The 16,697-nt window shown below is 46.2% G+C and overlaps 1 protein-coding gene across 1 annotated transcript in view; it reads left to right on the top strand.

The window, feature by feature from the left end:
• Positions 1 to 16,697, top strand: part of LOC137487181 (Golgi integral membrane protein 4-like) — a 32,086-nt gene that overhangs the window by 3,374 nt on the left and 12,015 nt on the right. The window contains exons 2-8 of the mRNA XM_068212809.1: positions 2,449 to 2,523; positions 4,320 to 4,369; positions 6,253 to 6,306; positions 11,896 to 12,046; positions 13,956 to 14,038; positions 15,781 to 15,918; positions 16,054 to 16,290. Of these exons, the coding sequence (XP_068068910.1) occupies positions 2,449 to 2,523; positions 4,320 to 4,369; positions 6,253 to 6,306; positions 11,896 to 12,046; positions 13,956 to 14,038; positions 15,781 to 15,918; positions 16,054 to 16,290 (788 nt within the window). The remainder of the gene's footprint in view (positions 1 to 2,448; positions 2,524 to 4,319; positions 4,370 to 6,252; positions 6,307 to 11,895; positions 12,047 to 13,955; positions 14,039 to 15,780; positions 15,919 to 16,053; positions 16,291 to 16,697) is intronic.

Below are 16,697 nucleotides of genomic sequence, written 5' to 3' on the forward strand. Positions count from 1 at the left end.
TCAGTTGATCTGACTAGTAAAAACAGGGTCGGGGAGAGCCAGATTTTGTGCTGTGAAATTCAGAATGAACAGCCTGTGATCGGGAGCTGTCGCTGAAGCCTCCCCTGCTGGGGCATGGCCTCGTTAGGATCTGTGGCTGTGGGGGTTAACACAGCCCATCGCTGGTGGGAAGGTCCCATCACATCAAAGCCTTGCCCTCAGGAGCTCATCTGCAAGAAAGTCAGATGTGAGAGAGTCAGAGAGTGAGTGCCCAGGGCTCCCAAATCCTCTGGGAAGTGGCTGATGTTCTCACGCTGACAATTCCCTTGGACAAGGCTTTCTAGCAGCACCCAGGGCCCTTTGTGTGCTCAGCTGGGGAAGCCCTCAGGGTGACATCTGAGCAGTCTGTTGGGGAAAGTGCTCCTAAAAATAAAGCTGTCACACTTGAGGAGACACTTGGACAGCTGCAGAGCTGGGTTTGCTGCTTGGCAGGGGGAAACATCCTTCCAGACTGGAACCACTGCTGGAATGGTGTGGACAATATGGTTCAGAGGAAGGTCTGGGTGGAGTGGTCTGAGCATCGCTGGGATGTCTGTGTGTTCTCAAAGACAAGGAAGGAGACAGCCTGGCTCACCTATGGCCCCTTGCTGCCCCTTGAGGGGGTCAGAAGGGACAGGGGAATTTGCTGCTCCAGCATGACCTGAGTGGAGCTGGCAAGGTCCACAGATCCACTTGGAGTGAGAGCATGAGTCACCTGGGGCTCTTGGCGTGGCAGGATTGCAGCAGGGAACAGATTAGCACTGGTTTCATTTCCATTTTCATGGAGACCACAAGTTATGGCATGACTGGCCCCCAAAATTCTTGGCTGGAATCTTGGCTCTGGGAGTTTAATCCAGCACTTCTCCCTCTGAGTGCTGCCCAGTGCCATCCTGGCCCCTCGGAGGGCATGAGGAGCCCGTTGGAGCTGAGTGTGGAGGCATTGCCACATTGTCGGAACCCAGGACACCCCTGTGGCTGCCCTGGCTGGCTCCAGACCCTGGCATGAAGTCAAAAACACCTGTGGCTTCGATTTTAGCCCGTGGAAAAAACTGCCAACTCTGTATGAGGAATTACAAGCCACAAGGGTTTGAGTAGTGTGGTAGTTGAATTAACACAGGGTGGAAAAGTGGAATTTTGGGGCTTTTTAGAATGGGTTTGAGGGGGTACAAGATGGACGGATTTGGGCGTGTCCTGACCTTCTTCTCCTTCTCCTTGCCCTCCATGTTTCTCCTTGCCCTCCATGTGTTGCTGTGATGGTGACACTTTTCTGTTGGTTTAAGGTACAGACACACTGCCCAACATAAATGACAGATATTGGCACGTTATTGTAAACATGGCACACGGAGTTTTGGGTATAAAATGTGAACACTGCCCTGAGGGCAGACAGAATGCCATGGCCGACCTGCTGGACAGAGCTCAGCAGGGCAGAGAGAGAATGTTCTGGATAAGGGAAAATAAACAACCTTGAGAAGCCGACCCTGCGCATCCAGACTCCTTCTTTGGCTGCTCGGGCTGGGAAACGAGGACTTTTACACTCTTGGGGTCATCCAACACCCAGACCCTGAGACCCCATCAGAGTGGATCCATCCCCATCCTCCACCTGCCACTTCCAAGTGTTCATTTCCAGTCTCGGTTCTGTGTGTGGTGGGCTGCTTGGTTCAGTTTTTCTCAGTGGGTTGTGGAAGGGGAAAAAAAAAAAAAAATCTCTCCTGCGCTGAGGGCCAGTCAATGGCTGGGTTGTGGAAGGGAAAAAAATCCTGGCCTAGGTTGTGGAAGGGGAAAAATCTCTCCTGCACTGAGGGCCAGTCAATGGCTGGGTTGTGGAAGGGAAAAAAAAAAAATCTCTCCTGCATGGTGCTGGCGTCTTTCCAGAGCAGGTGACTCTGGCTGCTTGAGCCCACACAAACACAATTTAAACATCTCTTGGGCATCCCATCAAAGCAAAACCTGAGTGCAAATATTCCCAATTTGTGGGTGAAACTGGTGTGTTATACTGCAGCCCAAATATCCCCTGCCTTTATTCCTTTCCCAGAGCATCTGTGGATGAGATGCTGGAGAAGGGGAATCACTTTCAGGCTGCTCCTCTGTGGGTGAATGCCAGCCTGTGACAGAAAAATAACTGAATTTTTATTAATGGTGGGAAAAAGATCTGGAAATGTTTTTTAATGGTGGGAAAAAGATGTGTGGGGTTTTTTTTAATGGTGGGAAAAATATCTGATTTTTTTTAATTGTGGGGGAAATATCTGATTTTTTTAATAGTAAGGAAAAATATCTGATTTTTTTTTAATAGTGGGGAAAATATTCTGATTTTTTTAATGGTAAGAAAAAGGTCTAGATTTTTCTTTTTAATGGAGGGAAAATCATCCATGGGGAAAGATATGTGGGGATAAATTGGAGTTTGTCATGCTCTGCCTCTCTCTGCCCCCACAGTGGTGTACGAGCACAGGTCCAGGCTGGAGCGGTCCCTGCAGAAGGAGAGGGGGGAGCACAAGAAGACAAAGGAAGGTGAGTCCCCAGCAGTGGCCAGGCAAAGCCCCAGCTGTCCCCAAAGCCCCAGTGTGGCTGTCCCTGAGTGGAAGCTGGGAGCAGTGGAGGCACGAGCCCATGGGCAGAGGGTGCTGGCAGGTGGGCTCTGCTCTCTCCTGTTGCCCTGATTTTTAAATGTGTTAAGTTTTCTTTTATAGCTCTCTTGAAAGTTTTTGAGTTCTTTTAAAAGTTTTCTGTGCCTTCTGATGTTTACATATTTCTACTGCAGTTCTCACACGCTGTTCATGTAAACAATGATTGTTTTGCATTCTTCTTTGTGGGAGGAGAGAATTGATGGAATGCTGCTTTGACCAGTGTGGTTGGAGAGGTGGCAGTTTCACCCTCCAATCCACTGCCACTTCTAGAACTCTATATATTGCGAGGTCAGAAATAAAATTAGCTCTTTTTCTCTTTTGAACTCACCAAGCTTCTGTGTACTCATTTCGTGTCCAATACACTCTCCTGCTGCCACATTTGTCCTCAGGCCAGTCTGCGAGCAGCAGTCCTCCTGTGGGGTGTTTGGACACTTTAGTCGCTTCAGCCCAGGGACTAAACCTGGCACTGGGCTGTGTTTTTTTTTCTTGGAAAGAACTCAGCTTTCTCCCAAAAGTGAGCCGAGCTCTACAAGTGCTCCATGGCATCAGCGTCACTGCCCTCCACACATGGACATGGTGGAGCTGATGCACAGGAGGACACACAAACATTCAGGGGGTGTGAAGGCCATGGAGCACAGAGAGTGTAAAAGTCCTCGATTCCCAGCCCTGCAGCCAATGAAGTCTGGATGTGTAGGGTCGGCTTCTCAAGGTTGTTTATTTTCCCTTATCCAGAACATTCTCTCTCTGCCCTGCTGAGCTCTGTCCAGCAGGTCGGCCATGGCATTCTGTCTGCCCTCAGGGCGGTGTTCACATTTTATACCCAAAACTCCGTGTGCCATGGTTACAGTAACGTGCCAATATCTGTTATCTATGTTAGACAGTGTGTCTCTACCCTAAACCAACAGAAAAGTGCCACCATCACAGCAAGACATGGAGGGCAAGGAGAAGGAGAAGAAGGTCAAGACACGCTCAAATCCGTCCATCTTGTACCCCCTCAAACCCATTCTAAAAAGCCCCAAAATTCCACTTTTCCACCCTGTGTTAATTCAACTACCACACTACTCAAACCCTTGTGGCTTGTAATTCCTCACACAGAGTTGGCAGTTTTTTCTACAGGCTAAAATCGAAGCCACAGGTGTTTTTGACTTGGTGCCAGGGTCTGGAGCCAGCCAGGGCAGCCAGAGGGGTGTCCTGGGTTCCGACAACCTCTCAGCTCAGAGTACCCCAAAAAGTGTCTCAGCTCCCTTGAGACCAAGCTGCAGCTCTTTGCCTGTGAACTGGGAGGTCACCACTGCTCTTGGCTATGGCAAGGGAAGGGAAGGGCATTTTTTGGGTGGCCAGCTCTCATGGGAAACACTCCCACCGTCCCCAGGGCACGGAATGCTCTCCCAGCAGCATCTGCATTCCAGCTTGTTCACTTGCAGCCTTTTGCTCAGCAAGCTGAGAAAACTTCCAAAACTGAACGATAAAACTGAAATTATAGGTGTGTAGTTCGAATAAAACTGTGTAGTATCACAGAGGTAGAAAACTTTAAGGTTTTAAAAGATAGCAGTATATAAAAAGCAAGCTGGAAGTTTTAAAGCGGAAGCTGCTCCTTCTTCCCTCCCCTCCAAAACCCAAACCAGACCCTTGTGAAATCCCACCTCACTGGGTTTTTCTCCCCTTTTCTCCCCTTTCTAGATTTTTTAGTGTACAAGTTAGAAGCTCAGGAAGCTCTCAACAAGGAGAAGGTAGGTGTGGTTTGCCCCAGGCTGCCTGGGGAACAATGGGAAATGTTTTTTCTGGTGCCACCAGGGATTATTCCTTTCCCAGAGCATCTGTGGATGAGATGCTGGAGAAGGGGAATCTCTTTCAGGCCACTCCTCTGTGGGTGAATGCCAGCCTGGGACAGAAAAATACCTGAATTTTTTTAAGTGGTGGGAAAAATAGCTGAATTATTTTAAATGATGGGGGAAATATCTATTTTTTATTTAATAGTGGGAAAAATATCTGAATTTTTAAATGATGGGGGAAATATCTGATTTTTTTTTAACAGTGGGAAAAATATTTTTTTTTAATAGTGGGGAAAATATCTGAATTTTTTAACGGTGGGAAAAATATCTGAATTATTTTAATATTGGGAAAATAGCTAAATTTTTTTGAATGATGGGAAAAATATCCGATTTTTTTAAATGCTGGGGAAAATATCTGAATTTTTTAGCTCAGCTTGGCTGCTGTGCCAACTCACAGTTTGCCTGAGGCTCACTCCATTTTCTGGTGATCCATTTTTTGGTGGAAACGCTGCAATTTCTGTGTGTGGGCGCCAGCCTGAGCTCTGCTGCTTTCTCTGCCTCCCCCTCAGCCTGGAGAGAAGGGCTCACTCTAAAAAACTCCTTCAGCACCAAGCCTGGCCTGGATAAAGAGCTGAAGGCTGGGGAAAACCACTCGAAATCTTAATAAATACACAATTAATGTTTATTAAAATGAATGTTTATCAAAATGAATGCTTATTCAAATTATTAATAAATGTTATTATAATTAATGTCTAATAAAATTAATAATAACTGTTATTAAAATGAATGTTTATTCAATAAATGCTTATTAAAATGAATGTTTATTTAAATTAACAATAAATGTTATTATAATTAACATATGATAAAATTATTAATAAATTATAATTAATATCTATTAAAATTTATGTTTATCCAAATTATTTTTACTTTTAACTTAATAACTGCTTGCTTATGTTCTGCAATGTGGACTTTTTTGTCTAATTACAAAATACTACTTAAATCTATGAAGGAGAAGGTGAAGAATTGTAATTACATTGTAACATTATTATTGGATAGGTTGCTTTGAAAAGGTGCATTGAAGAAGTTCTTTGGAAAAGTTCTTTTCCTGTTGGAACCCTGGTTACTGAGAATTTTAGACTTTCGGTGCTGCCAAGCACTGACCCCCAAGAGAACACTGCATTTGACCTAAAGCTGTAGAGAAAACTTCCAAAACTGAACGATAAAGCTGAGATTATGAGTGTGCAGTTTGAGTAGAAGTGTGTAATATCACACACTAGAAAACTTAAAGTTTAAAGTTTCAGAATATAGTAATATATAAAAAACAAGGTAGAAGTTTTAAAGCAAAAGCTGGTCCTTCTTCTTCACCTTCTTCTCCATGGGTTTGGGTGGTATTGTGTAATTAGACAAAAAAGTCCACATTGCAGACCACAAGTAGTCAGTCACTGAGTTAAAAATAAAAATAATTTAGGTGTCATTTCTTAATTGGACAGTTTATCCTTAAAAAGCTTTATAGAAAGAGAGACACAGCTCCATTTTTAGTTTGTTGGAGTAAGTTCTGCGGAACTCAGGGTTGTGTGAGGCTGTAACACAGTAAAAAAAAACCTAATAAACATCTGAGTCCCAGCAGGAAATTCCATCTCACACATTTCATCCCAACCCTGGCAAAAAGAAGAAAAAAACTCAACGTTGTCCTGCCTTGCATGTTCTGCTGGTCCCATGGTGGGGTGGTCCCAGTCCCTCCCTGGGGGTGAGAATTTGGGCAGGTGCTTCTGCGGGGTTTTTCTCCCTCCCCCGGGATTTTCTGGACTCTGATGGCACTGTTGGATCTTTTTTCTCCCCAGCAAGACTCCATGAACAGATATGGGGCCCTCAGCTCCCAGCACAAGATCCTGAAGGTAAGGGAGGTTTGGCTGCTGTGTTTTAGGGGATGGAGAATCCCAGGATTCCTGCACTTGGGAAGGCTGCCCTAGAACAGAGTTACAGAATAAATCAGGGATTTATTAAGGATCTCCTCATGGATCCACCTTGGGCAGCACAAGAGCCCAGCCAGGGCCGCACCCAAGGTGAACCCAAATGGTCCCAAAAAATGGATGATTGGTCACCAAATGATCAGTTCTGCTCCATTTGCATCTTGGAGTTCATTGTCCCATTCCAGCTCCAGCCCATGCAGTCCCATCCTGCTTGTTTTCCTCTCTCCAGCCCACGTTGTTTGTGCTCCTGGGCCTGAGGTTTGGATCATTTGTCCTTGGTGCCCAGCTGGAAAAGGAATTGTTTTGTCTCCCTGCTCTGTGCAGAGAGCTCGGCATCCCCTGATGTGAAGCTCAGAGCCGCACACTAAAGTAGCAGAGAATGTGAAAAATAGAAAAGCTAAACCTGAGACATCAGCACAGAATGTGAAAAATAGAAAAGCCAAACCTGAGGCATCAGCACAGAATGTGAAAAATAGAAAAGCTAAACCTGAGGCATCAGCACAGAATGTGAAAAATAGAAAAGCCCAAACCTGATCCATCAGCACAGAATGTGAAAAATAGAAAAGATAAAACTTGAGGCATCACCTGGGGAGGAGATCAGTGTTCAGCCACGTTCCTCCCTGCTCCAGGGCAGTTCCCTGCTCATCCTGTGCCAGGTCACAGCTCTCACCCACCCCTCCTTCCAATGGCAGCCTATGGGAATAAATCACAACAACTCCATTTTCTTAGTGGTGGAAACAGCTCGTTCTTTATCCACAGAACTCCTTTTTATACAGGTTTACAGACCTCCAATTGGTTAGGAGCTTTCTTGCCAACTACTTTTATTCGTTAGTAACCAGTTGTTAATCTTGTATTCTTATTAATCTTGTTATTATTTTACTGATTGGCCGCTCAGACTCTCGGTGTGCAGAGAAAGTTGTTTGTGAAAGATAGTTTTCATTTTTCTATCTAACAGTGTAAAAACAGCTTTTACAGGTGCTAAGTTGGTTTTGACCCAGGAATAGATTGTTTTGTTAATGAAATGCTCACACCAGGATTGATTTCACATGGGAACTTACAAAATGCTGGCTTGGCTTAGAAGAAATTACAGTCCAGCCAGAGAAGGCCTGATTTTATGAGGCTTTTCATTATCATTTTTCTGTTTTTCTTGATAATTTTTCTATAATTTTTTTTTACTGCAACATCAGCCTTTGAGCACTTTTATCACACAGGGTTTGGCTGTTTTTCTGGGTCTCTCAGTGTGAAAATGGGGTTTATTCATTGGAGCTCACCTTTGGGCTCCTACCAAATATTGCAGTCCATGGAAGAGGCTCAGAGCAGGGCAGCTTAAAGTATTTTATAGCATTTTATAGCATTTTATAGCATTTTATAGCATTTTATAGCATTTTATAGCTTATCACCTGCTCTACCTGAAGCACATCTTGATGTTCAATTTTGCTTTTGTTGGAGCAATGCAACTGGGGGCTGCTGGGGTGGTTTTTTTAAACGTTTTTAGTCTAAACTTGGCAGTGAAATGCTAATTTAAGTCTGGGATGGAGAAAGAGGGCTGGGTTCCAGCAGCCCTTAGCACCACTGGGCTGGATTTCCTGAGCGGAGCTGGACCTCCAGCTGCCTGGCTTTTGGATTTTGGATTCCAGCTTGAAAAAAGGAAGTACAGTTCTGTCTCTTGGGTATTCTCCAGCACTGTGGATTCTGGGAATGCTCTGCAACAGCAAAATTCCTCATCATAGCAACTGCAGGCTGAGCAGAATGCTCTGCTTTGCTTCTCTCAGGGGGACACTCAGAGCTTTTTTTTCCTCCTGGCTCCCTTTCTTTTGCTTCCTTTTATTGGAGGGGTAGGGTAAAAAAAACCAACAAAACAACCCAAACAATCTAATTTTTTTTTAAACTACATTTACAGCTGCTGAAAGACAAAACCAGCCCTTGGGACTGTGGGAGATTTCCAAAAGACTGGAGTTTTTTTGGGTTTTTTTTTTCAGAAAAAAGCAGGTTTTAGCCCATTATGAGGCTGTGGGTAACACTTCTGTCACTGCAGCCCAGGCAGGAATGTTTCCCAGTGGAAGTGGCTTGCTCAGGAGGAAGATTGCTGCCAGGAATGTCATCCCCTGGGAAATGCTGAACAGAAGCAGCTGAGCTGGAGGTCCCAGATGTCACCAGAGGGTTCCATGAAGCCACTCCAGCACATCTGGCTCGGGTGTTCCTGGCCCCTGCTGTCCCCCCTCGATGGCTGAGTCCCATCTGGAGCTGGCACAGCCCCTCACAGGGGCTTGACTTTGCCCAAAAACAGCAGCTGGAGCCTTGCCTGTGTCTGGGCTCCTGCTGGGGCCAGGCTTTGTCTAACAAAGCCCCTTCTTCCTCTTGAGTGGAGATGAAGTTGTTTGGCTGCAGGAGGCACCTGGCATTCCCTGAGCAGGCCAAGGAATTGTGACATGGACTTCCTGAGGCTGCTGGAAGGTGAAAAATGAGCTGTGGCCTCCATGTGCTTGTGGGTGAAGCACCCAGGTTATTGATCCCGCTTTGTCCAGTTGCTGTCCACCGAGCTGCTCTTAAATCAGGGCAGAAATAGCTGGGTTTGAGGTGCTGGTGTTGCCTCCTTCACCTTCACCTGATCATTTCTGCCTTGGGGAGAGAGGTCTGAACAGCAGGAGGGAGGTGGGATGGGAGAACTTGCTGCCCCGAGAGCAAGAACTCCTGATTTTTGGGAGATGAGCTGCCCCGGTGGAGGAACGTGCCCCCTGTTGCTGGAGTAAACAAGTCACCCTCTGTCTCCTTAAAAAGGACAAAAGCCCAGAAGTTTCTCTCCTCAATTTGGTTAAAGACACCTCAGAGGACCTTGGGGACTTCACCTCACATTAAGGACACCCGACTGGACAGGAGCCAGAAAGTCCCACCTAAGCCATTCCCTAGAGAAGAAGAGAACAAAAGAAGAAAATCGCTTTTGTGAAGTGTTTTAGCAGGAGCAAGAACCTCTTGCCCTGGCTCGGTTTTTCTCTGTCAAGAGCTTTGTTATTTTGCCTTTTATTAAAACTTTTTTGTTTCCAGCCCTGTCACAGGAGCCACCCTGCTGCTTTTATGCCAGCTGAGGTAGCTGAGCTATCAAGGGGTCATGTTTGTCTGTGGGAGCCTGTAAGACCTGGCTCAAATAGATAAAACAACTTGGGGATGACGTGATTTCCACACACTGCAGTGTGAGGGACCCAGAAATGCCAGGACAAGGCACCAAACATCATTGACACGGCATCCACGCGCTGCATCCTGCACCGCTGCTGGACTGAGTGAAACAGCAGGACTGGGAGGGGGAGAGGGGAATATTCTCACTCAGATGGACATGGGAGCCTCCTGGGCTCCTCAAGATACCTGGCCTTGGTGGGACCGACCGCCTCAGGAACGTTCTGCTCGCAGATCATTAAATTTTCTGATTAATAAAGCTCAGGAAGCAGCTGGGGGTGGGGATGCTCCCGGTGCTGGATGAGCAGCAGCTCTGGCTGCTGGGTGACACCTCAGTCCAGGCACTTCTGTCCCTTCCCAGCTCCTGCTGCTGCCACAGGATGAAAATTTCCTGCCTGGGAGCAGTCTGGGGACACAAATCATGCACATCACCTTGCAGGCAGCATGTGGCTGAGAAATTCATTGGCCTGAGCTGATGAGGACTTCAATTTCCTTGGGTTTCGCAGTTTTTTTTTCTCGTTTAAATCAAAGCTTGCTCACTAATGTTGTGGTTTCTGAGGTGTTTAGTATCAAAATGATTTTAGGGAACTGGTTCCTCTGCAGTTCTTCCTGCCAGGGGCTCTGATGAGAGCTCTAAGTACCTCTGAAAGGCAAAGCAGGAATCTTCAGTTCTCTTTATTTCTTGTGATCTGGTTAACCTGACATTCTTGTCTCCTTTGCTCTGGCTCTGGGAGCCCTTTATCTTTTCCTCTGCACTGCCTGTGCTTTTGGAGCACAGCTACATCTCTTTTAATGGAGATAATTGCTTCAGGGCCACAGACACTTTGTTTTCCTGGAGATAAATGCAAGCATCGATAGCATTTAGAGGTTTTTGAAAAAATATCTATTTTTTTACTTTATTTTTCCCCCCCAGGCAGCCTGATTGAAATGGCTGCTGAGTCCTGAGGAGGGATTGTGTGGCAGGGCCAGGGTTCACCTGAGAGCCACTCAATCTGCATGCTTAATTAGTGTTGACAAACTGAATGTGGAAGGAATCTCTCTCTGGGTTGCCATGGGAACAACAACAAAAAAAGAAAAAAGGGAAAAAAAAAAGAGGAGGTGAATTCTGGTTCAGCGGGTCCAGGCAAAAGGATGTTTCTGCAAAAGGAAAGTCCTTCAGATGGCTGGGAAGAGCCTTGGATTAGTGTTCCACAGGCATTTGGTGTGGGTGGTGGTTTTAGTTTGAAACTGGGCAGAAATGCTAATTTTGTGTCGTGGTTTTGGCTCACTAATTTGAAATTTGACCAATTTTGAGGTGTCTCGACCAATGCACCAATGAGTGTGGAGGGTTTGGTGTGGGCTAATTATTATTGTACTCATTTCCTGCTGTGAGATAGGATTAGGGAAAAGGTAAAGCAGGCTTAAAAGTTTAAAAGGGTATGAAGAAAATTTTATTTATAGTAACTAAAAGGAAAAAAAAAAAGGTAGTAGGAATCAAAACAAACACTTCAGAACACTTCTCCTCCCCCCACAACATTTTCTTTTTCACTGACAATGTAAAGAAACAAAACCAGCAAATCTCATGGCCTGCCTGGGATGAATTCCTGCAGGAGCAGCTCCTGACTCTATCCCAGAAAGGGACTTGCCACCAATTCTGGCTTTAATTCAAAGCTTTAATTCAGTGCTCCCAAGGAAACCCCCAAAACCTCCTCCCAAAGTGGGGTTTAATTGGCAATTCACCTCTTCCCCTGGACCACTGGGCACAGGGAATGATTGTCCCTGGGATTTCTACCTGCCTCACTGGAGGAACAAATATTTCTCCCACTCCCTCAAGCAACTCATTAAACAGACACACTTGGCGATGCCAAATTACTCCTCTGGGACTGACTCTTGATGTCTCAGGTTTTAGCTTTTCTATTTTTCACATTCTGTGCTGCTTTAGTGTGCGGCTCTGAGCTTCACATCAGGGGATGCTGAGCTCTCTGCACAGAGCAGGGAGACAAAACAATTCCTTCTCCAGCTGGGCACCAAGGACAAATGATCCAAACCTCAGGCCCAAGAGCACAAACAACGTGGGCTGGAGAGAGGAAAACAAGCAGGATGGGACTGCATGGGCTGGAGCTGGAATGGGACAATGAACTCCAAGATGCAAATGGAGCAGAACTGATAATTTTGTGACCAATCATCCATTTTTTGGGACCATTTGGGTTCACCTTGGGTGCAGCCCTGGCTGGGCTCTTGTGCTGCCCAAGGTGGATCCATGAGGAGATCTTTAATAAATCCCTGATTTATTCTTCAGCTCTGTCCAGCCTCTGCTCTAGCTCAGCCTTCCCAAGGCATCACTCTGACCCTTCTTTTTCTCTCCAGAACCAGCACGACGATGTCAAGAAGCAGCTGCTGGACCTGCAGCTGCAGCACAACAGCCTCAAACTGGAGCACAGGAAGAGCCTGGAGAGCCACAGCCAGAAATTGGCCCAGCTGCAGCAGGAGAAGGACAGCGAGGTCACCAACCTGCAGGGTGAGGGTGAAAACCTCAGCAAACACCAGGCTGAGGAAGGACTGGGATCAAGATTTGTCAGATTAAGCCCTTTTCTGACCCAGAGATGGGGCAGCTGAGAGGTGGTTTAAAAGCTTTCATTCCATTTTCAGTCTCATGTGAAGGGTGAGACAATACAGATGTTATAATTCACCCGGTTACAATCAGAAATTAACTATTTCTTAATTATAATACATTATAAGCATTTCTTGGCCTATCAGCTTTAGCTGTAATAGTAAATTTACACCATGCTGTAAATGCCTTAATGTTATTAATCTAAAATTACCCCTCGTGGCTCCTCCTCCAGTGCATCTTTCATAGTTCCATTTCTCCAAAGTTCCCAGGCTTATCTGCAAGGCCATCCTTTGAAACTTGTTTCTTGCTCCATTTCCCTCTCAGCAATGTCTGTCCTGTTCCATGGCATTTCTAAATCGGCATTTCTTATCTCAAGGTTTGCATACAGATGTGTGAGCCTTCTGTCAGGCTTGGAGAATTCCCTACAAATCCATTTCCCACAAAGAGAAGGCAGAGATTCCTCTGCAAGCCCCCAAAAACACCCCCAGGAACACTTTGGTGTGACAATGTGCAGCATCGTGGTGGTGCTGAAGGAACAAATCCCCCAAACTCTGACATCTGAGCTTGGGAGCAAAATGAAACAAAAGGAAATTAAATTTTTGAATTAATGGTGTAGGTCTGTAAAATGCAATTTAATAGTGCAAATGTTGTAAGCAATGCTGATCCCTTTAATTCCCAAAGAGTGGATTTTATTCAGCTGCTGTTTAATTACATTTAAGCTTTGCATCTGTTCCTACTTGATGAGGTCTGGAACATCAAAATCTGCTGGTGGACATTTGGGTTTTTTTCCCTCTGCTCAGCAAAGCCCAGTATAATATCTGATGAGCTTTTGGGTTAGAAGGGGGGAAACTGAGGACAAATAAATGAAACCTAAAGCTTTGATTGGCTTTGTTCCCGAAATACACATTGCTAGAGGGGACTGGAGGGGTTTTTGTTAGGTTGGCTCTCACTCAGAGTTCCATTCTCAGTTTGATGTCAACCCTCACCCAACCTCAGTGGCAAAATACGTTGTCCCAGGGCTGAATATAAAGAAAAGAAATGCTGTAATCAGAAATTTCTGTAATTTTTGAGCCTTGTGTGCCATTCAGCCCATTGCAGAGACCATCCAGTCATGGGAAAACTCCCATCCCAGCCCGTCCCAACTGTGTGTGCAGGGAAACCCCAGTGCCTCCTGTCCTGGGGGTGTTCTGAGGATCCAAAATCAGGCTGGAATTTTGGGACACAGCCTTTCCTTCCCATCAGAGGGTACACGGTGACATGCAAACCCCAGCACATCACCTGGCCTGGTGCTGAAGTGCTCAGGAGTGTGCGAAGAGCTTGAAAAAGCTCAGGAATAAACGTGCCTGAGGACAGAGCTGGCCCATGATTATTTTCTCTAAGTGGGTCAGGGGATTTTTTTGGGTTGGTACCATCAAGAAGCAGCTTCTCTGTGCAGCAGGAGGAAATCTGTGGGCTCAGGAGAGCTGGAAAACCTTCCTTGGGGCTTTTCCTTAAGCTCCCAGTTCCCCCAGGAAGGGGCAGTGACTCCCTGCTCCCCCTTTTCTTCAGCTGCAAGGGGGCAGGGAAATAAAAATCACATTTTCTGAGTCCTGTGGCAAACACAGCGAGAGCCTGAGCTGAGAGCAGGAGTTGGGAAAGAGTCTGGAGAGAAGGGGGTGCTGGAAGGAATGGGGGGAGCAGGTTTGTGATTCCTGGGCTTGGAGACATCTGTGAGGTCAGGAGGAATTTGTGGTGAGAAAGGGAGATGCCACACTTGGAAAAAAAAAAGAAAAAAAAAAAAGATCTCTTTTCAAACAAATTTCTTCTTCTCCTGCAGACACTGTGTTTAAACTCAGAGAAGAGAGCAAGCTCCTCAGGAAGGCCCACCAGGAGGTTCACTCCCAGCTCCTCAATGCCCAGGTAACCACCTGGGCAAACATTCCCTAAATAACAAATATTCTCCAACAATAAATCCACTTACCAGCTGGATTCCAGGGTGCTGAGCTGCCCAAAATGCTGTTGGTAGTGTAGACCCATGCTGTAAAATTCTCCAGCCTGGAATCTGTCCCAGCAGCTGAAAAATACAGATTTGCTGCACAAAGTCCCTGAATTCCCAACCCTGGAATGTGTCCCCGCATTCCAAACGCTCCCAGGTGATGCTGAATTGATGGCTACAAGTTCTGCATCCATCTGGTTTTGTCCTGACTGGAAGCTTCCTACAAATTCATGTCCCAGGAACTCTTCTTGGCTGCCTTTTCCTCGTTCCTTTCAGGTTTGTTTTGCTCAGGGGCTTTTGTTGCTGCTTGTTGGGTTTTTAATGTTAATTTTTAGGTCACATTTCAGGGGGAAGAACTGAAATCAACAGAGCCTGCTCAGGAATTAATTTCCTGCTAAACTTTGCTTTCCTACTCTGCCCAGTCCCTAATTTGGTCCATTTCCAGGTACCCTGGCAAGCAGATGCAAAAGTCTCCCCCCTCAATTTCCTATAAATAACCAGGGTGGAAATGAGGAGCTTTTCCTGAGTGGCTTTTTCAAGCCCTACTTTTCAGCATTGGAGATGAAAGAAAGCTTTTTGGAAGCTTTTTTTTATGGCTTTAGGTTAAATGTAGTGTTTTCTTGGGGGTTTGAGTTTATTATTATTATTTTTTTTTTTATTAGAAAGTTTAAAATGTTCAGCATCCAGGACTCCAACAGCTGCAGGAGAGAGAGGAGGGCTGCATCTGCTTACCCAGTCCAGGAGAACCGATTTTCCTTTGTCTTGCAAAATAAATTGGATTGTCAAGTAGGATTATGCCAATTATTGTCAGCTCCATTGGGATGAGCACGTGCAGGGGGAAATGGAAGGAGTTAATCCATGGCTCCTGCACTGAACAGCACCAGGAAAAGGATCAGTGCAGCAGCTCAGGGTAAAAGTGCAATAAAATGAGAGGCAAAAGGGGAATACAGAAATCTGGGTGTGTCAGATGTTGGAATCTGAAATGCAGAGAACTCTCAGAACTTGGGGCCTGGAAGCCAAAGCTTAGAATTAAAGCCAGGATTTGATCTGAGACCTTGGGAAAGCTTCCAGTCTGAGGTGCTAGGAGTGAGAATGTGGATTTATGGTTTAAAGCAGGGACACGTTAAGCTAAAAAGAGGAAAATTTAGAGTTTTAGAGTTTAAGATACAAAAATAAAAGCAGTTACAGAGGTAACAAGGAGTTCAGAATGCACAACTGTAGGTTTGTGTGCCTTAACGATTGGCTAAGAGAGCTCACACTGCAGCATGGGTCCATAAGATTAAATATTTAAGGACTGGGTCAAAAACATAAATATCCTTGTTGGCAGTGTTTTATTAGTCAATAAATCCTTAAAAAGTCTTGTAACCAGGGGTCTTGTGACCCTCTGAGCCATGCAGTGAAGATGTGAGCTGAACTCACCCCTCCTGCCTGTGTGGAAGATAAGAAGAACAAATCCCATCATCTAAAAGACTCAGAGGTCCCAACTTTAACTCATTCAAAGTCCCCACAGTCATTGCTGGCTGTGAATTTTCTCCAACTTTCATACCTATAAAATACATATTTTCTTTAAAATGTCCCTCTGCCAAACAAGTGAGGCGTGGCTGTTCCCAGCAGGGAGATGTTGAACCCCGTGTGAGGTTTCTCTGTGTCCTTCTCCTCCCCTCAGGCCCAGATGGAAGAGTTCAGGCAGCTCAAGGAAGCTCTCCAGAAGATGCCAGGCTTGAGAGGAGGAGGAGGAGGAGGTGGGAAGGGGCAGCAGCCCCTGGTGCCAGCCAGCAGCCAGCTGCAGCCAGGGAGGCAGAAGGTGTGGTATTCCCAGGAAAACCCTGGCATAAGCATTCTGCAAGGTTCCTGGAGCTTTAAAACAACAAAGCTGAGAGTTTGCTCTTGTCCTTCCTTCCTTCCTTCCTTCCTTGCTTCCTTCCTTCCTTCCTTGCAGGCTTTCCAGGCCAGCCAGGAGAACCACTCGGCAGTGCCTGGCGCCCAGCAGCTGCCAGCACAGGGATCCTCCAGCCACGCTGGCCCCAGGGACCCCCAGCCACAGGTGCCCTTCAGCCAGCCAGCCCCAGCACAGGATGGCAACTCGCTGCCAGAGGCCGTGCCAGCCTGGCCAGCGCGGCACGGCGCCGGCCACGCCGTCAGGTTCACCCGCACCATGAACAGCCTGCCCAGCCCGGTGGGTTCTGCACTGCTTCTGGGGGGCCTGGACTCGTGAGAGCTCACAGCTGTGGGCTTGGGGGTGCTGGGCATGTGGGCAGGGCTGGGGTCAGCTGAGGAGTTGGTGGTTTCATGGCCAGGCTCAGGGGAGTGGGTTCTTCTGCCAAGTCGGTGTGAAAAACACGTTCACTCTGCTGTGAAAATGTAAAAGGTTTCATAAAGGACAACAGGAGACAAGGACCATAGAGCAAAAATGTAAAAAGTTTCATAAAGGACAACAGGAGACAAGGACCACAGAGCAAAACTGTAAAAAGTTTCATAAAGGACAACGGGAGACAAGGACCATAGAGCAAAAATGTAAAATGTTTAATAAAGGATAACAGGAGAAAAGGACCATAGAGCAAAAATGTAAAATGTTTAATAAAG

This window comes from Anomalospiza imberbis, chromosome 23, assembly GCF_031753505.1.
Source record: "Anomalospiza imberbis isolate Cuckoo-Finch-1a 21T00152 chromosome 23, ASM3175350v1, whole genome shotgun sequence".
In the NCBI taxonomy this organism is placed as follows: Eukaryota; Metazoa; Chordata; class Aves; order Passeriformes; family Viduidae; genus Anomalospiza; species Anomalospiza imberbis.